Source organism: Stegodyphus dumicola, chromosome 5 (genome assembly GCF_044657685.1).
Source record: "Stegodyphus dumicola isolate Sdum_Otavi_A_Nest chromosome 5, ASM4465768v1".
NCBI classification, from domain to species: Eukaryota; Metazoa; Arthropoda; class Arachnida; order Araneae; family Eresidae; genus Stegodyphus; species Stegodyphus dumicola.
Genome location: NC_140772.1, coordinates 120,170,693 through 120,195,836, shown reverse-complemented (window position 1 = coordinate 120,195,836; position 25,144 = coordinate 120,170,693). Strand labels below are relative to the sequence as shown.

The following is a 25,144-nucleotide window of genomic DNA, read 5'->3' as shown; positions in this document are numbered from 1 at the left end:
TCTTTATAAATTTTGAGTCAAAAGCAATTTGTGTATTAAAAGTTACAAAATACTTGAGTAAATGTCCCCTGACACCTTCGCTTTTATGCATGTTAATTCAAGACTATTTTTATAAAAATAAACAGTAGCAATCTTAATTGGAATTATGAAATAGAACTCAAAGTAATTTAAATAAACATGAAAAAATTAAGAAACATAACAATGTTATCTTTGCAAAAAACAAATCAAATAAAAATTGAAAAAATGAAATATATATAATAAGAAAGTAAAATGCGAAATGTACATGAATTTATAAAAGACTAGAAAATGCATTAATTAACTTACGTTCTTTCTAGTGGGATGTCGGTAAAGTGTTTTCTTCTGTGTCTTACTCAGAAGGGGAGTGTGTCCGAAATTCCGTTATTGGCAGCGGGAATACTTTGAATTATTACAGGCGGTGAAACTTTCGAGATGCTGTTTATGGGACGTGGGAGGAAATAGGAATGTTTGAGGGACGTTTGTTGCGGAGTTCTCAAGTGAGTGAAAAGGTCTGTTAAAATTTTGAATATACTAACTAGTGAATTCTGGCTAATTGTCGTATCGGAACGAGGAAGAAAATTAGAAAAGGGAAAAAGTAATTTTCACAGTCAACGAGCTATTTGACAGACTGAAGAGTATGAATTAGGCTAATCTTTTTAGTAATAGCATAAGAAATGTCTGAAAACAATTAGCTTTTGACATTATATACAATTTTGTAATTACACTATGTACAAATCCTCCAACTGATAGTCATCCAACTTATACCGCCTTCTCAGGTTTAGGAAGAGATTATCATTAAATTTCTGAGGTTACTCGTTTGAGATTCGTACATACGTACGTGCACACAGACGCCACTGAAAATTTCTCTTCAGAATTAATTTTAAATCCGTTTTATACGAGTAAATTTTTTGAGGAAAAGAGTCCTTTATTTTGTCCTTACTTGCAGATGTCACGCAAAAACATCGATAAATTGCATTAGATAGCGGTGAATATGGATATTTTCGTTGAAATATGATGGCTGAAACTTTTCGCGATTACAATACTTCCTTTCTACTTCGCACAAGGAAGTAAAAAAAACATTCAGCAGTTACTGATGCCTCAAGATTACTTTGAAAACCAAAAGTCTCTTTTTAAAATTTGCTATTTTCGTATCCCTCAATACGTTCCTGAAATTTCTTTATAGCATTTATCCTCCTTTTCTTTATAATGTATTTATGTTTTTTTTTGGGGGGGGAGAGGAGGATATTGTAAAAAGTTATGGTTACACGCGTTGGCAACAACCATAATTTTAGTCTGAAATCTCTTATATTTTTGGAGCATTAGACTGGATTGAATTATGGCGAAGCGGACCGAGAGTTAACTGTCCAAGAAGAAAATGCTTTGTGGATGATTTTCAAAGGAACTGGAACTTAATCACTTACACAGGGTCAAAATTAAGAAACATCCCACGTATGTAGCCCGTTTCTTGGGGTTTGGAAACGAATTGAACAGGTATTTCATCGCTTACCACTAGTGGGTCATTTTAAGAGAATAAACGAAATTCTGATAATACAGGTGAAGAATATGAAGAATCTTTTCCCTTTTTTGCGATATTCAGAAAACTGAAGAATATTTTTTTTTAATAATGAGCTGCTTTTTAAAATTTAAATTATAAATTGAAATCTATGTCATAAATACTGGATATCTCTTTTTAAAATTTATATTATAAAGTAAACGTTATATAAAGATGAAGGAAGCATCTTTTTTCTTCAAAATTAAGTCAGACTTTAGCAGAGCAATATTCTGTTTTCCATACCTCCCGTTACAAGGTCATAAAAAAAGAAGAAATTTGCTGTCAATTGAGTACTGATTAACTCTTACATTCCTCCGACTTTAAGAACTGCAGTAATTTTATTATACTAGTTTCAAAAGCGTAATAATAAAAAACATCTTTACAGATTCAAATTTTTACCCATAGCTCTTATGTAGTAGTTATAAAAGGAATTTGAAGCCATATGATTTATGTCAGGCTTCCGCCAGAGGTCGAGTAGTTTAGACGGCTGAATGCTGGCAGTTTTCAAGGCGAACGGGCTTGTTGCATGGTTGGGTTTTGTGTTTTTTCCTATATGTAATCTGAATATGAGTCAGATTTGCTTAGAAAGTCCTCCATGAAGGCATACCTTTCTTTAGGAAGATAGCTCTTGTGTGTTTGCCTAATTTACATTCCTTAACGAAAACCATTTTCTTTCGGTTACTGCCTCAAAATGAGTTAAAGCCTCCATTTTAAAAATGTTATATTGGTGACTTCTGTGTAATCCGGTAAATAATCTTTATATCGGAATGCAAAAAAACATAATTAACAATTTTAAATAAAAGTATTTAAAGGTCTTTTTAAGAATTAATTAAATTTTTGTAATATATCTAGAAAGTCCACGAAGATTTTCTTGTAGTGGGTAAATATAGTCGTATTCTGTTATTAACAGAGGTAACTGTATTTATTTTCAAACTCTCTTTGGTTGTGGCTCATCTCACTTGTCTGACCTAATCAGAACAAGTACGCGAACTTTGTTAAGTAAAGAGCGCAAGATTGTATCTGTCGTTAGCAGGGCCTTGACCATTATATAAGTGACAGATGATTTTTCCCAGCTCCATCCCAATTTTTAAGGAGAGCACACCGATGAACGAATCCAACACTCTTCCATTCCTCTTACCCTGCCATTCCAGAGAACTTCCGGTTGACCGTCTTTTATGTGCGCTCCCGTGCTGCACAGATACTATAACCTTAAAACATCCATGCATTCTCTCAAACTTGAACCGGGGCCAACGAATGATACTGCAACCAAGAGCCCTAACCTCTACACCAATCAAGGTGGCAAAACAGTCTTTTAAGCAAAGCATTAAATTGAATATGATAATTTGCTTATAAATGCAAAGTGCGTTTAAAATACTTTATTAATTTTAAAATAGTCTTACATGTGAAAGCCTTATTGGTAAAAAATAATTATCAATTAAATTTTTTCAGCGAGCAGAAAATATATGTTCAGAATAAATTTAACTGTATCGAACTACTTTCTGAATATTATATTGTAAGGCAGACAGTAAGCATAACATAATATGCGATTAGTAGGGCAATTCGAATGTAAAAAGAATGACAAAAATAGAACCACCTGGGGAAATTTTGTATGTTCAGAGGTTTTTGTCTTTGTTCTGAACGGAGACAAAGTTAAAAATTCAAGAGACATATTTCCTCTACATAAAATTTTTCTGCTTTTAAGAATTAAAAAAATAACGAAACCTTTCTTTTCAAAAAATACAGACAATGAAGTTAAAGTTACAGTTTTATATAAACTACGTGAGTGTAAATTACTTTCTGATGCACTCATATGTTATGGAGGATCTCTTATTTAGAAAGGACAGAATTTTGTTTGACGGTTAGAAAGCAAGTTTTTCGAAACCGATAAAAAATATACAAATGATTTTAAGACGAAGAAACTCATTAAAAAAATAACTCATTTTAAAAACTGATTTTAAAACAAAATACAAAGGAAGCATCCTCCTTTTTAGTCTTTTGCTTCGTAAATATTAAGAAACTGGCTACCTTTTTGGGATAAGTAGTTAAATCCTTCTATGCCTCATTGAAAATTCAGTGCTAACCACATTAACAAATATTACAGATAATCACTAACTTGAAATCTAAAATATGAAACATTCATCCTTATACGGTCTTTGATATTTTAAAAACGGTGTGCATTAAATAAATGCACGTACAAGCAGTGTTTCTAAGGAGAGATCTATATACTCGGGTGCCGTTTGGGGAACGCTGGATTCTAGGCGAAATTCACAGTTAAAAGATTTGAACATTTCCAAGAGTTTGTCTGGTTCTAAAGTTAAGGATGTTTTCTCTTTCGATCTGCGTTGCGTATGATCAAAAGTAATTAGCAACGTAAATATTTTCATGAAATTTTATGATAATATTGTTAATATTTGTTAATAATTTTACGTTAAACGGAATACTAATCTTAAAAGAAATTAATCTTAGCTGTGAATGTTCAAATTTATTTATAGTATTTTAAAAGCATTTGAACGATTCCAAAGCAATAAAACAATTAAGCAAATGTATGATTTACTTCCTGAAGAGAATGGTGAGAATGTCAACGTTGAGCGAATTATAACTACAAGCTTTCATTGCACTCAATCTGTAATTATAAACGATACAGTCTGTAAATTATATGATCCTATTAAGAAATGCCGACACCACATTTGTATGCAGTACTGGGAAGACACGGATTCTCAGGTAATATAGCTACAGTTTGTATCATTTGTGTTTAGCAATTACACTATTGTTATTTTAAGGTCTGATTATGAAATGTAAACGTAATGACGAAAACTTTAATCTTGAATGTAAATTTGTTGATGGTTAACAGTTATGAGCAAATAATATCGACATCGAATTTTATTCAATTATAGTTTCTTGTTTTCTAAGGACAATGTTTTAAATATATTGATTGCTATTATTCTTTGTCGATTTGCATACATTTTGAGACCGTGATAACTGAAATAACAAAGTTGTTAAGCAAAATGCATTTGTAAAGATATTATAAATACTGAAGTAAAAAGCAGGAATGTTGTAAATAGAAGTAAAATATAGGAATTATTTTTATGAAGCTGAGATGCAAATTAACGTTGCCTACTAAAATTACTACTAATGCAATAGTAGTAATTTTAATTTAAAATAAATACGTTTGAAATTTTATGTAAGGTATCATAAATAGCTTTCATATGCATCTTATGACTTTTCTCATGGCTTTGTAACAATTTTGATCCTTGAAGAGGTAAAAGGAGAAAATTCAAAAAATACTCTTCTTGCAGTTCATTGAGGTTTAATCCTATTATCCGGTGCACGCGGAATTTGGCTACTTTTGGCGACTTTATGATGAGCAGTAAAAACGGGACATATACGATGAGTAGTTAACGGGTCATTCAAAGAAAATATACAGTTAAACATGGTATATTCTATGTATATAGTATATACATATACTATGTGTGTATAGTATATATATATATATAGACGTTCTTTGGATCATTTTTGGTGTTGGCGATAATTTTCAAAGTCGCACCAAGGCTGCACCGTATACTAGGATTTTACCCATTTTGATTTAATTTTAGAAAGTATACGCTTGCTTTTACAAAGAAATTATGTTGTGCTCATAACCAGCATCAAATGTAATCAGCTACGTACGTCTTAAACGATTTTGGTACTTCAGCAACTTCTATATTATGAGTCAAAGGAAACAAAATGAGAGTGATGCAAAAACATAGCACTGTTAGAACTGCGTTATGTTGCTGATATATCTGTTTCAGAATGATTCGTTTTTAAGCCGCTATTTTGCATTGTTTATCACTCAGACATCTACCACTGATGAAAAACTTGGCAATATTATATTCTGAAACTAGGCCACCTCGATCCCAATTTACAATCCTGTGCCCTGATATTATGCTTAGAATTATTAGTGTTCTGATATTATGCTTAGAAACAATAGACTTTTAGTTAGTGCTGATAAAATTTTGCTCAGGTTGCGGTAACCTATGTTAGCAATTTAATGAAGGATTTTATAATTCATCTTGATCGTTTTGAAAATGTAACATAAATATATGTTATGTTTAAGACAAACAAAATTATTTTCAGAAAGCAAAGGAGCAAGGAGATAAAATACGATATGGGAATTAACAAAAATAAATTGTTGAAAGCAATACATTGTTTTTTATTATGAAAAGTATATTTTATCAAAAGCGAATTGTGGTTTCATTTGTTTCATTCGTATCCAACGGAGGAAAATAAATGTTTTACAGCATCAATAACCATTACTGTAACATACATTTCCCTTAGAATGTCTTCATGGAGGACATTCTAAGGAAAAATTGCCTCGTACACATTCAGCCAACCCGTTCGTCTAGAACCGAAACAAGTCGAAACTATCACTGTTCAGCGACTTACTACTGCTCAGCCGTTGGTGGCCACAAGCTAGCGTTTCATAGGAAATCTTCTCAAAAAATGTCTTTCCTTGGACATATCTCGAGAATTTTTAAGTGAATAAATTATAATCTCTTCAGCTAAATGACGGCAAAATGAACTAAACATTAACTAAATATTAGATAAATATTGTTTTTCTAACGCAGCCAGTTATGATATTCGAATTAGGTTGCGAAACGGAAAGCGAAATTTCAAGATATTAGACTCTCCAGAAAGTGCTAAATTTTGAATCCAAAATCTAGGTTTTTAAATTCTAGTTTGAAGTAATGTGGAAAAACACTTGCATGTTAAGTACAAATATTAATTTTCGCCAAATAAAAAATTTATTTCGAAATGACTAAAGACGTAATTATTGTTAGATGCTTTTGCATTTGGAAACTGTCTGATGCATTTTGATGTTATTTATTCGGTACAATTCCGTATTCAATTAAATTTTAAAATTTTCTAATTAAACATTTTACTTTATTTGTCCCAGGAAAATGTAATAGCATGCAATTCGTTACCAAAACAATTGAAACCGCAAGATTGATAAACATATGGAAGTATTATTAACATACATCTATAATAAAAAGAGCCAAACAAGTGTAGTTTACGCCCACCAGCGGCCGAACAATAAAACCGAAGAACGCGAGTAGTTCGACTAAATTTCAAATATTAGCGATTGGGCTGACTACATGGGAATTTTTCGTGTTTTTTCGCGATGTGTAACGCGAATATTAGCTAGTTTTCCTTAGAATGATCTCCAATAAGGCATTCTTCCTTTTAGGCAGATAGTTCTCGAGTGGTTTCGATAATCAAAATAATCCAATCCAAAGTTTTAACTTAGCTGATTTAAACCTTTAATTCCTTAAAAATAAATTTTACATTTAATATTATCAGCTCTTGGTACTGTAAATACTGGACATTGCGATAAGCTCGAATAGTATTAAGCACATTGCTAATTGTTTCATCCATTGTAGCAAAGCAAGCAAGGGCTATCTGCATAATTCCTTTGCAACGATTCCTTTGCAAAGGGAAATGGCTTATATTCATACACATGCAGCCAGCCTACTCCCTTTTTTCTTCGAAACCGGATTGAACTTCCAGTGTTCAGATTTCGTAAACACTTGACACTAATGTCCTCTAGTGTTAAACAATGATCTGAAATATCATACTTGAAACGGTAGGCATATTATGCTCTTGTATATTTGAGATCCGACTTGTATCAAATTTGAATTAACTTTTTATAAGTTCTTAAAATCGAAGTCATGCGTCAAATATCCGAATTAATTTAGGTGCAGTATAACTGTTTAAAATATTGAGAAATATTAAAAAACTAATTCTCCCAGTAAATAAATCATTTCCAATGCACGTATTACCATTCTCAGAAAGCACGCACCAGCGGCCAAGCGGTAAAATCGTAAACGAGTCCAGCTTTCCTTAGAAAATCCTCCACCAAGCCATTCTTTCTCTTAGGCAGATAGCTTTCGAATGCTTTGCCGTAATTAAATAAACCAAACCAACCATTTACAGACAAGCCACTCGGGAAAATTTCAAGAAATGTGCTTTATACTTTTAAACCAAACGAGTAACTACGGATTCTGGACACTTTTAGTTTTCTCTGGGATTCGGTTCATTGTAAAATGGATTACAAAGTCTCGTTTGGCTCCAAGTAAATATGAACTTCTCTCTCTCATTTGTTTCTTGGATGACTTCCTTCTTCACATAAATTTACACCATGTGCTTTCGCCGTAACTAATTAATTAGCTCTTTTATTAGAAAGACCGCATGTAACTTGTTCTTTAAAAACTACGTTATTTATTCTAAACCCGAAAAGTTTAAATTTGAAAAAGCACCTTTAACATTGTTTGAGCGATCGGTTAGTAACCGAGGGGAACGCACGTATATATGTATATTTCGTTTCATAGTGTGTTTTAAGCTGACGTTTGGCTAAATGGGATTTGGTAGATTTCTCTGAGAACGGGAATGCCAGTCAGATTCAATCGAAAGTATAGTAGATAACCATCGCATTCTTTAGTACAGACAATTTATCAACAAACTAAATGTTCATTACTTCCTTGTGCGAAGTAATGGAAGTCGAAAATAACCATTTTGACTGCTCTCGAATATATTTGAACGATTGTTTTGGGTTACATCTGTATGTACGAACAGAACAAAGCACTCATTTTTCTAAAACCTACTCTAAAATGGATTCAAAATGGATTTAGAAGAGACTTTTTCGTTACTCCTGTACGTACGTTAGTAGGTAAAACGATTAGCCGTGAAACGTTGAAATTTTGTACATTTTTTATGACATTTAGTTGTGCATCTTCCTTTTTCGTTGCAATCAGCCATACCAAACGTATGTATATATATATATATATATATATATATATATATACACATTCGCACCCTGTTACCAGGCTCGGTGAGCTCAGTATTATTATTATATATTAGTAAAATGTACACTTTTTGGCTTTACATTTTATTGAATTTTTTTATGTTCCGGTTTAGGGTTTTATGCCTTTAGTCAATCTGCATGCAACAGATGTAGAATTAGAAAACAATATTAGATTGAACACTGGCGATGATCATTCAGAATGGAAAATTCAGCAATCGTGTTAAAAATTACCTAGATGAATAGGATAGCTGAGCATTGATAACTTTTATTCAGACTCGGTTTTCAGATGGGAGCAAAAAGTTTCTGTAAATTGTCTTAAGGACAATGCGAATATGAGTCAGTTCCGCCTAGAACTTTCTACTTCGATATATGTTTCCTCACGCAGAGTCCTCATATGATTTTACTGTATTCGTTTAATTAACGACTACAAGCTTTATTTGCTATATTTAAAGATATCCGAAAGCTTTATGCCAGGAAAAAATCGATCGGAATAAAAATAAGGCTTATATATGTTAAATTACGTTTTCTAAAATAATTGTTCCGAGGTAAATTGCGAAGATTTTATGAATATAATCCCGTTTTGTGTTATAAGCATAATATTAATAAAAATTTAAGTATTTCAATAAACGAAATCACTCACTCCTATTTAGATCTTTTATAGAGTGAGCAGCAAAATTAAGATAGCATGGCAAATTCCTCTCAAACGAGCACTTTTGTTTTGAAGCAAATACACACACACACACACACACACATATATATATATATATATTATATGAAGAAATAATTTAATGAAGGCTATAAATAGCTCGATAAATTGGCATAATTTTCCTGAAAAGCTGTGCGTCTGCAGAAGAGAAACAATGAAGACCTATTCAAACATTTCTCCAAAATTAAGCCAATTTATATTATTTATACCTTTTCTTCAGTAACACTTCGTATTGTTTTCTATAATAAAATGCTACTTTTATATCTATTATAAGATTTTTTTTTGCATTATATGCTTTCTATTATAAGATACCAATAATATTCTATAAAGGCAGTACACGTTTTTATCTCGAGATGTGAAGTAATATTTTGTGACATTTGTGTTCCTCCATTGAAAACTTTAGTAAACATTTCAGATAACTTTCTGCAAAATAAATTGTTTTTGATAAAATTTAAAGATATTAACTAAGGTAATTGCTGCAGAGAATTTCATGAATAGTCTAAATTCTATGTTAGTTCAAGTGTGAAGGCAATTCAAAGAAATATGAGGAAAGGCAGATAAAAATCCTTTGTCTCAATTTCTTCCATATTTTAATTTGATTAAGCAGTTTATAAAATCGGAGATTTCAATCAATACCACTGCAAGGAAAACGATCAGCTTTATTCTAATTTAATAACACATCGACTTTTTGTAGTTTATTACATGATTATCTCACAGATCAGAATTAAAACTGAAATTTAGATTTCTTTTGGTATACATACTAATTTTTCTTGGATTTGAATTTTTTCAATATTTCTCTATTTTCTTCGTGAATTGTTTAGTCTCTAAAGTAGATTTTTAATTTTATAATTGAATTAGAATGTATCATTACAAACTACGAGAGGGCTGTCTGCCTGAAAGGAAAGACGCCTTCGGGGAGGACCTTCTAAGGAAAATTAAATGATATTCAAATTGCGAATGGGGAAAACTATGAAAACTAACCACACAGCATGCCCTTTGGCCTGGGTTTTAACCGAAGTTGATCTACCAGTATTCAGAAGTGTAACCGTCTATTATACCTTTCCGAAGTATCTATTTTCCTTTGCTCTCGTTCAAACAACATTTCAAATCATTCTCACTCTGTTTTACGTGATTTAAGTGCTCGGCAGCTTTACCTATTTTCGCGCCATGCTCTGAATAAATTTCAAAACGGTAGAATAGTCTTGCGCATTACTGTTTCATACACTATGAAATCCTTTCACGTATAACTGTGAATTCTAAAATTAAAAGTCTTCAGTACATATAGCATTATTGTATTACTTCTGATTAAAAAAAAAATGCCTATAAGAAGCCAAGTGTGCCCGATCATCAAGTATTATAGTTCTTAGCCAAGGTTAAAACATTGCTTGCATGGCCACTTTCGTGTTTTTCCGCTTGTGTAGCATGAAAATGATCGACATTTTTATATAAACATACCCACGAAAACATCTCGAGTCACGTCCTGGCTACCAGAGACCAGCAAACTCATGGTATTTTCATTGTTTTGCTCTTAAAGATCAGTTCTAAAACGTTGTTGCTGTACATAAGTTATCCCATATTATTTCTTCCTGTTATTTACTCAAGAAGCAATGACTACCGTTTATTTGCGGTTTTGTCGGAATAGATGTTATTTTATAGTGTACGTAAAATTTTTCTTTAATGTTTCTGCATACATGAATTGTTTTTTATATTGTACAGTAGTTCGCAAGCTCACAACGTTTTGGAATCGACAAACCTCTTCACGAGTTTCCAGCCAGCTTTCCTCACTTCCCTGTCCTTCTGCAGCTGCCCTAGTAATGGTTTCCTGCTTACCGAAGCTCAGAGCTTCCCTTCTCTTTTTTTACAAGGCTATCTCGACTTCTTCTTTGGACTTTTACATACGTCAAGACCCTAAGGGGACTCATTTAGGAATCTGGAAAGAGCAGGAGTAGTGCATCTCCCGTTGCATACCAGAATAACCACCAAAGTATCAAATTATTATATCTCGAATCATTGGCGGTTTCACCTTAATACGGTAATTTGACATGAATGACTTAATCTTTGAGACAAGCATGTGACTATTGGCAGGATCAACTAGCTGATCATGCTAGTTGATCCTGCCACAATAGTCACATGCTTGTTTCAAAGATTAAGTCATGCATGTCAAATTACCGTATTAATGGTAATTTCTGTTATTTCACTGACCGTTCGAGTTACAAGCAACTCGAATACGCCAGTGATAGCGCACAATTGAAAATGCGGTGGAAGCCGCTGTCATACAACGTCCCCTTATTTATTTCACATGCACGAGATCTTATTACGTGATTTTGGTAGCCGTTCAAGGCTCACTACGTCCTCCATGGCATCAGCACCGGGAGGTGAGCCTTCGTGGGCATCGAGACGCTTTACTGCGTGGACGCAGCAACGGCAAAGGAGCCGATCTGCTTACAGATATGCTGAGGAAGTTGTTGGATTATCAAACTCGCGTTGAGAAGGTATGAAGGGGGGAACAATGCGCTCTTTTCTGTAATCGGCCAAGTGAACGAACTCTATGAAATCATTGTTATTCAGTTTTTTCCATAATAGTTGAATAATATCATCAGCATGAGGATCACTATTTGATACATCTGTTATCTAATGCATCATTGTGTCAAATTCCCATTACTGCCGTCTTCAGTGCATTTATCTTCCGTTTCAATTCTCGCCATTTTAAAAGATGAGCATTTTATAAAGTAATCAATTGATAAATTAATTTGCCAACCCAATATATTACGTTTTAAGACATTATATAATTTTTAATATGGGACAAGCTTTAAGGCTGTTTTTAACGAAAAGTGTAAACAAAGTAGACAATGTAAATTATCAAGACTGAGGCCATACAAATAACGAAATCTGCGTCTTGGCCAAAGGAAACACCTAGCCACTCATCAGAACTGACGAAGAAACGAGGAATTGATGCAAAAGTGAAGATAATTTTACTTTGGATGGAGGTTACAACCGCTAAGAACCTTTAATCTCTTTGAAATCTACCAGCGGTCGATCAGTAAGACCGCTGAAGACTGATAGTTCAGAACCACAGCAAATACTGTATGGCAGATTTTGTAAATTTCTCTGTAGGTGACGTGAATGTGACTTAGTTTCCGTTAGAAAATCTTCCATAAAGGCATCCGTGCGCTTAATCCTTGTGAGCTTTGGCGTAATTCAAATAATCCAAATAAATTTTAATTTTCTTGGTTATTCTTTCTTTTATTTGAAACTCGAAATAATAACGTTTTAATTTATTTATTAACATATTATGTGTGTTTCCAGAAGTACCGGAAGTGCAAAATGTAAAAAAAAATTGTGTAGTCCTCTAGATTATTTATGGTAAAAGCTACAAATTTTCCAATTTCGTTTCGTGTATAAGTCATATTATAATAAGTTAGTAAATCTATTAATTTTCAAACAAGTGAAATTTCATGGATTTTGTATTTAAAAAATGCATTAAACATAATGTTTTGAATGTAGTACATGTGTCAGCTCCAAACATAACTTTCGTTTATTTTATCCTTTCAGAATGAACTGGACAAGGAGTTTCCTCGAGTCAGCAGCCAAGTCCCTTTATCTCCGAGGGGTGACGAGGATGACAGAAGCTACCAATACTCGGAAGCGGAAGTAGAAAGAGGCACATGGACGGGAAAATTTGATTTCTTACTCTCTCTGCTAGGCTACTCTGTAGGACTAGGAAATGTCTGGAGGTTTCCATACCTTTGCTACAGTAATGGCGGCGGTACGTAGTATTGGTGATTTAAGGGGACTCTTACACCTTAAAACCCATAAGATGTTCGAATAGGTGACTGTTGCAAGAATGGGGATAACTTATTTATTTTAAATGCAATTACTACCAACTTTTTGCAGCTGACTACATAATATTGCTGCTTTCTGAAATAGTAATCAGAAAGTTTGTGTTGCTACAAATATTTTTATAATTTAATCCGCTTTGTGACAACATTTTTCGTCATGTTTCCAACTTGCGCTTCCATATTTAGTATATAGCTCTTATAACATTTGGAAACTACTGTGAACCTAAAATTCTAAAAATTTCATGTTAAATATTTATTTTATTTGGAGTTGAGTTTGTAAAATGTATTTTATTAACAAAATTTTTAATGTTTTCGTCCATAAAATCTTTCAGTATTAAAATATTCATCAGATTGTTGGTTCAGTTAGAAAATAGTGCCTATATAAAGAATTCCATCCAATTTCAAGTATGTACCATTAGCCATTTTTAAAATATCATGCGCGCAAGGTGGAAACATAGCGAAATATTTTGTCACAAAGAAAATTAAATTACAAAAATATTTGTGGCAACACAAACTTTCTGGTCACTATTTCAGAAAGCAGCTATATTATGTTGTCAGCTGTAAAAAGGTGGAAGTAATTTCTTTTAAAATAAAATATCCCAATTCTTGCAACAGTCACATATTCGAAGATCATGAAAGGTTAAGGTGTATGAGTCCCCTTAACGTATGTAAATTTAAATGTTTACTACAAGATACATCTCGTTTTGCGTTAGAGTGAATTCGTATTAAAAGAACCCACGGAGAATTTTAAACATATTGCTTCTGCATAAACGCAGATTTTAACAGGTATAATCGGCATACAGTTTTACTGAATGATTTTTAAACTTTACGTATCTGACTAATTAAGGATTTTTTAAAACTTATTTTAATAAAGGGTTGCTTATGACAAAGGATACAAAGAATTTGAAACTAAATTTGTTTTGCTAATTTTTACGGAAGGACAAAGTAATTTTCTGGATTTCCATCCTTTAATTAGTTCTTTAATTTCTTCTATCTTTTTGTATGTCTCATCAATGACATAGTTTTAAAAAATCACAGAATTCTGGTGGCTCAACCCGGATATGAGTCCAAACGAACGGGCTGACTGCATAGTTGGTTTTCGTAATTTTGCTTTTGTGTAACTTGTATGCGAGCTACTTTATTTTAGAAAGTCTTTCACGAAGGCTTCCTTTTCTTAGGTAGATAGTCCTCTTACGCTTTGCCATATTGAGATAACCTATTTTTGTGTAAGTTTTGAATATGATTCCGTATTTTCATACGTGCAGTTAGTTGTGATAGTTTTACCTATTCGTTTATTTATCATCCTGTTTGTAAGTTACAAGGTATGTAGTCTTGATATATTTGAGTTTCTGCTTGAGTGAAAATGACGAAAATCATCATAATATTTTTGAGTTTCACTCATACTGAGTTTGTAGAAGCATTAAATTTTTTTCGAAGTGGGATACCTGAAAAATAGGCTGTAATCTCGCTGAAATTTGAACCACAGATTTTCAGTTAATACTTAATTGTGGCACTAGTTACACTACGGAAGCACACACGAGGGAATGCGATGACTATTGAGAAATTAATTTCAGATATTTCTTTGCAGTTTAATATATATATATATATATGGCAGGCACTAGCCATTTTAGGCTTTGGCCACTACCAAGACCAGAAGCTATTGGTCATTTTATTATGTAGGTACCTAATAGGCTGTTACCGTTACCTCCTATGAAAGGACAGACAGTTTACGTTCATAATTTTCTAAGAATCGAACCCGGGCCCTTCGGTACGGCAGTCAGAGTCACTTGCCACGCTCCCGTCTGGACGGCATGAGATCCAAGTTTTGCTGTTTTGCTCAGGTTACAGAAGCATCCAAAAATGTTTATGTAAAATTGAAAAAGAATTCTATTTTTTTAACACCTGTAAAATTCATATGTAGTTTTAATAACTACTGAAAGTATTAGTACTTTTACAACTATATAATTCATATGTAGTTTTAATAACTACTGAAAGTATTAGTACTTTTACAACTATATAATTCATATGTAGTTTTAATAACTACTGAAAGTATTAGTACTTTTACAACTATATAAAAAGGTTTAATTGGAAGTCTCTTCAATCTTAAGTTATTAAAATATACTTTGTTGTTAAATTTTTATCCCGTTATTTATTAATGTCTCTATCAGAAAATCAAAATTAGATAGTTTTAATTTTTGAAAATTTCTAGCTCTGTAATTCGAAATTATTGCCTTGATCAAAAATTTAATTCCATATAATACACATAAAATTTAAAGATAATTCACCGGTTTATCAGTTCTAATATTTACTTCAATAATAAGTTCCTATATTAGTACTCTAGCAGAAATTAGTTTATAGCCAATTAATACGAATTCTGGTAGCCAAATCGAGAAGACTATTGGAAAATGGTAATCTGACTTGAGTTCGAATCATGGTAATCAGGTTAGCTGATTGTGTATTTTAGTGTTTTGTTCCATGTTTAAAACAAACTCAGCTTTTCTTCTGGAAGATATTGTAATTCTAGTAGGCTTAGCCGTATTTAATTAAAAAATCGCTGAATACTGGTATTTCAACTCGGATTTGAATCCCTGCGAACGGATTTAGCTGCATGAGTGATTTCAGGTTTTCTTATATGTTGTAAATAAGAGCTGTTTTGTTTTAGAACTTTCTCCGTTATTGAGAAATCGCTCCCCTTAAGTAGACGGACTTCGTGTGATTTCAGGTTTTCCTTATATGTTGTAAATAAGAGCTGGTTTGTTTTAAAACTTTCTCCGTTATTAAAAATACCTCCCCTTAAGTAGACAGACCTCGTGTACCTTGCCATAACTCAAATAATCTATGAAAACGGAGAAATCTGGTAGTTCAATGAGGTTTCGATTAAAGGTTGCTAGTCAGTTATAGTGAATAAAAGTGCATTAATAGCTAAATTAAAGTGGTAGTTGTAGCTGAAATTTGTGCCGTATTTGCTGGACCCAGTGTGTAGCTTATTTCCTGGACCAGTGCCAGTTCGCAGGGCTTATTCCCAGAAACATTCTTTTATAAATTAACAGAAATATAATTCGAATTTGATTAGAACTGTGTATGTATAAAGAAAACACAATTTTCTCCTCTGATAACATAATTTTAGAGTTTAAAAGTCTTAAAACCACAGCTTAGTGAATACTTTAGTGATAAGTTATTGGATTTTTTAGATACTTTTATTAGTGGTGGACTGATTTGATTTGGTTTATTTAACTATTGGCGAAACACACGAGAGCCCTGTCTGAGAGAAGGGATACCTTTGTAGAGAACTTTCTGAGGGGAATTGACTCGTATCCACTTTACACATCAGAAAGACCAAGAAAACGCCCATGCAGTCAGCCCTTTAGACGTGTTTCGAGCTTTGGTATAACTAACAGTTTTGAGCGACTTTTCCGCTCAGCCGCTGGTGGGCTCTAAAATTAGGGTGGAATTAAAAGTGCAAATTAAAAATACTCATAAATACTGTCTTAGGTAATGATCGGCCAAAAAATAAAGCTGCTAAGAAGGATGATTTCATCTATAAATCTTGTAGATTTATGCAGCCTCACCACTGACCGATTAATAGCAAGACCAGGCGAATAGGTTGGCTACATGGTTGGTTTCTCCAACATGGTAACGTGGATGCGAGCAAGGTTTCTTTAGAAAGCCCTCTATGAAGACATCCCCTCTTTTTGGCAAATAGTCCTCGAGTACTTGTCATGTTAAAATAATCTACCTGTGTACATATAAACTTAAAAATGGCTGAAACAGATTAGCGTATCCATTTCGGCAATTAGTTACGAAAACAAATTCCTTATTCTGTTTCATGCTGTTGACCTATGATAGTGCTTCGTATAAGGTAATTTTACCTCCTTTAAATGCTAGAGTAAATCCTCACCCTCAAAACGTATCGTGAAATCTTTCAAACCGTAAAAACATTCACTTTCCTGGCCTTCGCCTTGTAAATTTCGCCAATTCCTTGCAAAAAAAGGATTATTTATAATGAATTGCAATTTTGCAGAATCTAGAATTAATAACTTGTATTGAAGTTTTCTCCTTTGTCTAAACATTTAATATAATCAAACGATGATATTTGTTTTAGTATTTAGTTTGTTTAAATAAATGGGAATAGGTTTCTTGACTTTTTCTCTTTCTATTATCTGATTAGAAAGGGCGTTCTCTATTTAGACACTTTCATTTGAAGTTCTCTGTCACAGAAGTATTAAGCTTTAGGCAGTTTTCTTTAACCCGTTATTTATCATTTTTCGGAAAAATTAACCTCTTTTCTTTCTGTCAAATAAATTATTATGAAAAGTAAAACTAAACAAAACAGTCACAAAATGCATCTAGGCCCACCAGCGGCCGAGCGGTAAAGTCGCTGAACACTGGTAGTTCGGTCTGAGGTTCGAATCCCGCGAACGGGCTGGCTGCATGGGTGTTTTCGTGGTTTTCCCCATGTGTAACGTGTATACGAGCCAATTTCCCTTAGAAAGTCCTCCACGAAAGGCATCCCTCCCCTTAGGCAGATAGCCCTAGTGTGCTTTGCCATAATTAAATACACCAACACCAACACAAAATGCATCTTGTTAAATTGCGCAGTGATGCAAGTCCCTTGCTTAAAGAGCGTGATAAAATTATCATCATCACATTTAGAATTTCTAATGAATATATCGCTTATTTCGTGACAAGCATTTTAATGTTCCCGGAAAATGAATTAGAGCGTTTTGCATTCTTGACTTATTTGTGAGACATTTTTGTTTTTTGCGAGTGTTTACTGCATATTTTATGATGATTCATTAGAGAACTGGCAATTCATTCCTTGTATTATACTTCTGCCAACGAAGAGCTTTTTATTTTTTATCCTTAACCCGTAAATTGCTGATGATTTTTGTCCAGTTGACACCCTACCTTTTCGGGTTGGTATATTTGTTTTGAAATTAATAAATAAGGCGAATAAAAAATAATAGATGGGACCTGTCGTGATACTAAGCATTAAATGACAGAATCAAACTAGTTTTGAAGATACAAAGTTTAAATATCCTCTAAAATCATTAAAGGAAAATACCTGATGTGAATACCACATGACTTCCTCGTACGGCCTATTAAATTATACATACATTTTCCTGCATTTCATTTAAATTTATTTTCTTTGAATTTCATTATATTTCTTATTCAATAAATTCATTTCTCTCTTCGCGGTAAGGCAAAAATACATAAAACCTCAAAACATCTTTATTAAAAATTGTAAAATACAGAAAAACCTAAAACACGAGTTTAAAAAACAATTTGTACAATTAAAAGTACAGTGAGTACGCAGAAACAAGCAATTCGGAAAAAGACGCAGAAGTTAGTGCACAAACTGACTAAATTCACTATTCTACTAAGAGTTTCAAATAAAAATAAATAGCAGCCTCGTTAGGCTTAGTACCACTTAAACAACTTTTAAATTGTTGATAATTCTACAAATATTGCATGAAGATAAACTAAAGGCATAAAACCTTTAGTCAAAATATAATAACAACATAATTTAACCCTTTTTTAAAGCATAAAATGCACAATTTACCAACATATAAGAACAGCTGAGCTCACCGAGCCGAGTAACAGAATGGGTATCATACTATATATATATATATATATACCGTCTTTTTCCGAAAATAAGTCATTGTCTTACTTTCTTTTTTGGTCCACAATTCGCGCTAGGGCTTATTTTCGGGGCAGGGCAAAAATAAAAGTATATTTATATATTTTTATTTAATATATATTTTACACGGAATACAGAAATTTAAATTTATTCAATTACAATCATGTCATCTTCTTCTGGAACATCGTCATAAATAAAATTCTGAATTATATTCTGATTTTGACGAATTCGTTTTGTCACATTATTTTAACTAGGGATTATTTTCGGGGGATGTCTTATTTTACAAAAAGTTCCGAAAATCACGATAGGGCTTATTTTCGGAGGATGTCTTATTTTCAGAAAAAGACGGTATATTAAGATACGTTTCATGCGACCGATTGCAACCAAAAAATAGAAGTGCGCAACTAGATGTTATAGCAGTTCCATTTATAAAATTTCAGGAGCATTCCGAGTCCACTCGTTTTTGAGTCACATACGTGCATATAGATATTACGAAAATATTTCTTCTGAATCGATTTAAATCCATTTCAAAATCCTTTTAGGAAAAAAAAAGAATCTTTTTTCCTATTTATATATACAGATGTCACGCGAAAACATCGTTTAAATGGATTCGAGAACGATCAAAATGAATATTATTGTCGAAATATGATTCCCGACATTTTTCGCGATTACAATAGTTCCTTTACTTCGTACAAGGAAGTAAAAAATATTAGAGTACTATTAGAAATTACGAGCTTAGTAATACGACTTCATTTGGGACGCTTAAGGTATTGAAACCTTTAACAATATATTTGCTCCGTTGAGTTCAATATTTTTGTTCTTATATGTTGGTAAATTGTGCAATTTTTGCTTTAAAAATGATTGAATTATGTTGTTCTTATATTTCGGTTAATGTTTTAATGGCTTTAGTCAACCTGCATGTTATAGTTCTAGAATTATCAACAGTTTTAAAGTTGTTTAAGTGCGGCTAAGCCTAATTGTTTTAACATAGCAGCCATAGTTGTTTGCATTTGAAACTTAGCAGAATAGGATATATGTTGTCAATCTGGGAAAATAAGCTTCGCAACAACAAAGTGTAACGTCTTCTTTTATTATTGTGAATTAAATCATGCTTAATCCATTCTGGAATTATCATTTAAGTTATTAAATTATTTCATATATTGAATTAGCATAGCGTCCACCACAAATTCAGTTTGTACTCCTTCAGTGTCTTGTTTTCCGAGTTGGAACAAAAGTAAATTTTCAGTTTTTTGCACCGAAAAATCTGCCTTCTTGCCCACTGGTCGAATTACTTGTTTTTGCGTAGAAACTGTAGTTTTAATTGCAAAAATTATTCTGTAATTGTTTTAACTGTACTTGGTGTTTTTTGTTTTTCTATATCTTTTAATTTTTAATATAGATATTTTGAGTTTTTCCGTATTTTTTCCTTGTCACGAATTGAGAACTGAATTAATTGAATGAGAAATATATCTCTAATGAAATTCGAGGAAATAAGTTTAAATGAAAGGCAGGGAAAATGAGCATAATTTAGTATTCCGATATGAGGTAGTCATATGGTGTACACATCAGATTTTTTAATAGATAATAAAAAAGAACCAGTGGGTGTGCTAGCTAAAGGAGGTTATCTTAGTGTATTTTTGTTACATACGAGAAAATCACTTCACAAAATTGACATGCAACCATTCAGTCTGCCAAGGGAGTCGTTTTATAGAACGCGGAAATTATTATGAAATTGTGAAAAAGTAATTTTTCGTTTTTACTCATTGTTGTAAAATCCTTATAAATTACTTAAATATATAGCTTTGCCTTGCGTAAGTGATTTTATCTATAATAAGAACATCATCGATTTTATTTAGAAACAGAAATTTAAAACAAAAGGGATTACGCGCTATCGTGTCGATTTCCTGATTGTGATTGCTGCCTAAATACCATCATCTACTTATTAACAAAAAAAGGCGTTTTACAAGGTCGAAAGGAAAAGCTTTTTCCCTCCTTTCTTCACGCGACGTGAAGAAACAGCCAGTTTTCCCTGTCTGCATGCGCTGCGCTTATCGCATTAGATGGAAGGAGCTGGTTCTTCAGCAATAAATTTGGCGCAATTTATTATTACGTTTTACGCATCATCAATATTCATTTGTTATTGCATAAAAGCAAGTTTTCTCCTTCAAAATTTGCATTGTAGTGTACATTTAAGATTAAAGCTGTCTAATTTCCTTAAAGCTGGCTTATTTTTTAAAGATATTTAGTCTTATTTCTGATATTTTTTGTACAATAATAAAGGATTTAAAAAAATTTAATTTTAAAACACGACATTTTAAAACATGACTTTTATATAGAATATATTATTTATAGGACTTACTTTAACCGATGTTTAGATTTTGATCTGTAAAATAGTAAAAATAAGATGGAACTTAAAGGGTATATGCAGTAAGTAATACGTAAGATAAAAACACAAACCTAATCAGATTTAAAAATACAAGAAAAATGACGAATTAAGAGCTTATGATGCTGTAGAAGAATTTAATTTTCCCCGATTAGTTGAAAGTTATGAATTTAACAGTTTCAGGATGTGATCTGTCTTAAGAAAGAAACATTTTTATTTTTATTAACATTTTGTTATCAAGGTGTTCGGCCGATATTTGGTTTCAGTGCTTCTAATTTTTTTTTTTTCTGTAAAATTGTATTTCTAGCCAGGGGACACTGGAGCATTAAATAGGAGAAACTCTCGTACAACATTTACATAAAATATTAATGCCACATTTTGTTTAACAGTTAGTGAAAGTGATATTAATATTAAATACATAATGAACGAATCAGTGTTCTGAGAAAGCGAAATGCCTGAGGAAACTTCAGCAACTGTGGAGGAAAAGGTAGTCAAAATGCGAACGACTTGAAAAGAGGAATATTTACGGGCTGTATTCCTTTGGTCAAAATGCCTTAACCAGCGCACTGCCTTAACCAGCGCATTTTAATACGCAAATACTATAGCCAGCTTCCGAATACATATAATTCAAACATCCATTCATTAATATAATTTTTAAAAATTTGATTTTGAGGTGAATGCCTTTTCATAAAAATTCAGGATACTCACCTGCAGTCTGCCAGGTAACAAACATGAACAGAAAGATTGGTAATCTGAGTTCATCATAAGACGAGTGATTTACTCTACTTTGCCCCCCCCCATTGGTGAATTAAGATTATCTATTGCTAGAGCTTTTATCAAATAAGAAGGTTGAATATGATATTGATGAAGGCATTGAAATCCATTTGAATTGAGCAGACAATGGTATTTCAAGAATTGAGCAGACAATGGTATTTATTGAAATACAAGTGATGCTATAATAAAATGTGTTTCTAGAAATTGAAACGTAAATAAAATTGTAATGTTATTTGTATATGATACGATTCAGAAACACTTACACATATTGATATGAAAAATCGCTATAAAGCTATAGAGAATTAGCTGAATGCATGTAACAAAGATAATAAACTTTTTATACTGTATTTATAATAATAGGTCATGTAGAAAAATATGAATTTTTTCCGGAGAAAATATATCTTTGTTTACATAAGCAAAGTATGACCAAGTGGAAGACGGCAGTTTGCTAATTAATTTGTCTCTTTCGATTTCAGAAATCATGAAGTCTAAAGAGAGCTAAATAATATGGCTTTTACGAGCTATGACTTTCTAAAACCACTTGTAGTACAAACTGTATATTTGTTTCAGAATTCTTTTGAGAAGCCAAGTTTACATCATGGCTGTAACGTAGACCTAAGGTATTATTCAGTAAGAGCAAGATGGTTGAAAAACGTTTTATTTGAAAGCAGCTGTAACTAAAACGTAAACTTAATCAACCGGTTTCCAAAATATCCAGCTTATTCATTAATTAAACCAAAGCAACTCGAGGGCCATATGTCCTATCGGGAAGAATGCCTTCGTGGAGGATTTTTTAGAGAAACTGGCTCGTATCCACCTTACACATGGATAAAAATAACGAAATCTTGCATGCAGCATGCCCAGCTTTGGTTTGTAATTTAATTCTGGAAAACACACAAGGAAGCAGAGGGATGTATTCATAGAGAACAGAAACTGGCTCGCACATGGGAAAAACCACGAAAACGCTCCTGCAGCTAGTCTGTTCGTTGAGATTCGAACCTCCGACCGTATTACCAGTGTTCAGCGACTTTATGGCATGGCCGCTTATGGGTTCATTCTCAAACTTCAGCAAGGATTATAAAAACCTCTCACAGCTATATCTGTTGGTAAATCCTCTCAACTATAATTGTTATGGTGTTTGCTGAAACGCTAAGGTGTTTGCTCTAAAGGATAGTACTGGTTACTCTCAGCCAAGAAACTGTATTTTTAAAATACTTTCAATCGCTCTAACTAGTTAAAAACCCGCATGCATAATTTTTATACCTCAACGTCTTTTATTTAAATGCTGTATTACATAATAATAATAACATTTTCCACAAGTGCTGAAGTTGAAATAAGAATCGTTTATTAATATAAAAACATTATTGAACTCTTAAACTTTTCTAGGTGCCTTTCTCATCCCTTTCATTTGCATGATGTTATTGGCTGGTCTCCCGCTCATGTTCATGGAACTCTCATTCGGACAATATGCCAGTACTGGACCTATTGCCATTTTTGAAAGGTTTTGCCCTCTCTTTACAGGTGAGTAAGAGTACTTTTTTAATTTGTATTTCTTAATGTATTTCTGACAGTAGTGGTTTCTGAGCAGACTTTATGGATAGTTACAAAAATGCACGCTTAAAACAAGCTTGTGATTTCTAGAAAAAATATGAATGCTTAGGTAGATACAAATATCATAAAAAGAAAACATAAGCATTTTACATGTAATTCAGTGTCATTTAATTTTGTAAGATGAGTATCAATAACCGTTTTTCTTGTTAGTGGATTTTTAAACTAAGTTTTCAAATATCTGAGGATGCTGCGTGTGAGTTTAAAATTCATTTTGTTTAGAACTGAAAAAATAAAGTTCTGTGCATTAATGTACACCTTGCGGAGGAAAAATAAAGACAATTCTATATCTCCCGTTCTACTGAGCCGATTGATGAAATTTAACTTGCTTTTCTCAAGTCTCGAAAGTGCGACTTCGGTTATACGTTAGATTTAAATGTAGCATTATTCTCACACAGGTATCCTAACAAAAAATGGGACATTTTCTGAAGTGACATACCTATTTTTCTTCTATATTTCGATTTTACTCAAATAAAGCCAAAGTGCCAAGTTTTGTAAAAATCTCACAAGCAGGGTTTAAAAAATTAGGTCTAAAATGTTTAGTTCCTCAATGTTTATATTGGTAATTTTATGTAAATAGTCTCGTAATAAAAACTATAGAATCCTAAATTGTTCGAGAATAAAATTTGCTTAAATAAAATATTTTAAATTATTACTTAAATGATCAACTGCATAGTCTGGTAATTTTGGTTACTGAAGGGATTTTTTGTGGGTGGCTTCAGATATTACGCAGGCAATCATATGTCTTCGTATATGCAGTTCAAATTCGACAGAATTTGACAGAAATGAGAATTCAGCAGCAATGACAACAAATAAAGAAAATGAAAGTTTCTTTTTACTATCATGTATTTCACACTTTTAAAGTTTGTTCTCAGAACGTTTGCTTGCTGATGAACTCAATTATTTGAGATCAGCTACCAGTGACCGAAGATTTGCTCCCATGGTCATTAATAAAGCCTTTAAAAAATTTCATCTTGCCATCGAAGAAGCCATTCCGCTGTTAGAAATAACATTAGTAACCTTATCGTGTTTCCATCTCATCCTTCTGTTAGTTAAAAAATGTCACGTTTTGTCAAGAGATTCAATTTTCAAGTCATTTTCTCGCTAATGAATAACATCCATGGTTCTATTCTTAAAGATTTCATTTCTGACTTTAATCCTTAGGGAATATATAGCCTATCGTATCAGTGTGGTTTGAGATATAGCGGTCAAACTTAAAAGATCAGTTTCACATCGAGGAAAACGAATTGAATGTCCGAAAAGGCGAAATTAAAAATTCTTCCATGGCTAATCTTAGTTGAAAATTTAATCACAATTCTGGATTTAGGTCTGCAAATATTACCCAAAATGTTTCTTCCATTGGCGAACTTGATTTTCTTGAAGCTTTTCACATTCGCAAAGGTTTATCTTGTTTAATTAATGACTTTAATGCCAATCCAGTCCTTCCTAACGTTTTTAAAATTATGTTAACTTAATTTTTCAATTTTCGTTTTGATTTCTGCGGACAGATGGCGCTACCTTCACGTTCGCTTTACTCCTGTTGGGTATATATACAATCATTGCTTTCCCTTCGTTGCAGATTTCTTGATCCTGATGAACACAGCGACCTGTAACTGTTTGCCCTCGAAATTTAACTAAACACAAGGTTGTTGCTTTTCTGCTTTTATCATAAACGTAAGTTTATACTTGAAGGTTTAAGTTAATGAATCTTTAGAAGAAATAAAAAAAAATTAAAAAAGTGGTTTTGTTTTAAGGAATTCTTGGAACATTTTCGGTAAAATTTAA

The 25,144-nt window shown here is 32.6% G+C and overlaps 1 protein-coding gene across 3 annotated transcripts in view; it reads left to right on the top strand.

The window, feature by feature from the left end:
* Window positions 1–25,144, top strand: part of LOC118190582 (sodium-dependent proline transporter-like) — a 258,842-nt gene that overhangs the window by 106,587 nt on the left and 127,111 nt on the right. For 2 of the 3 annotated variants that reach the window (XM_085816989.1, XM_035361343.2), the window contains 2 exons: window positions 12,667–12,880; window positions 23,138–23,272. In XM_085816989.1, the coding sequence (XP_085673115.1) occupies window positions 12,667–12,880; window positions 23,138–23,272 (349 nt within the window). Of the gene's footprint in view, window positions 1–3,898; window positions 4,292–12,666; window positions 12,881–23,137; window positions 23,273–25,144 lie in introns of those variants that run through there. The other variant, XM_035361336.2, reaches the window with a different exon arrangement.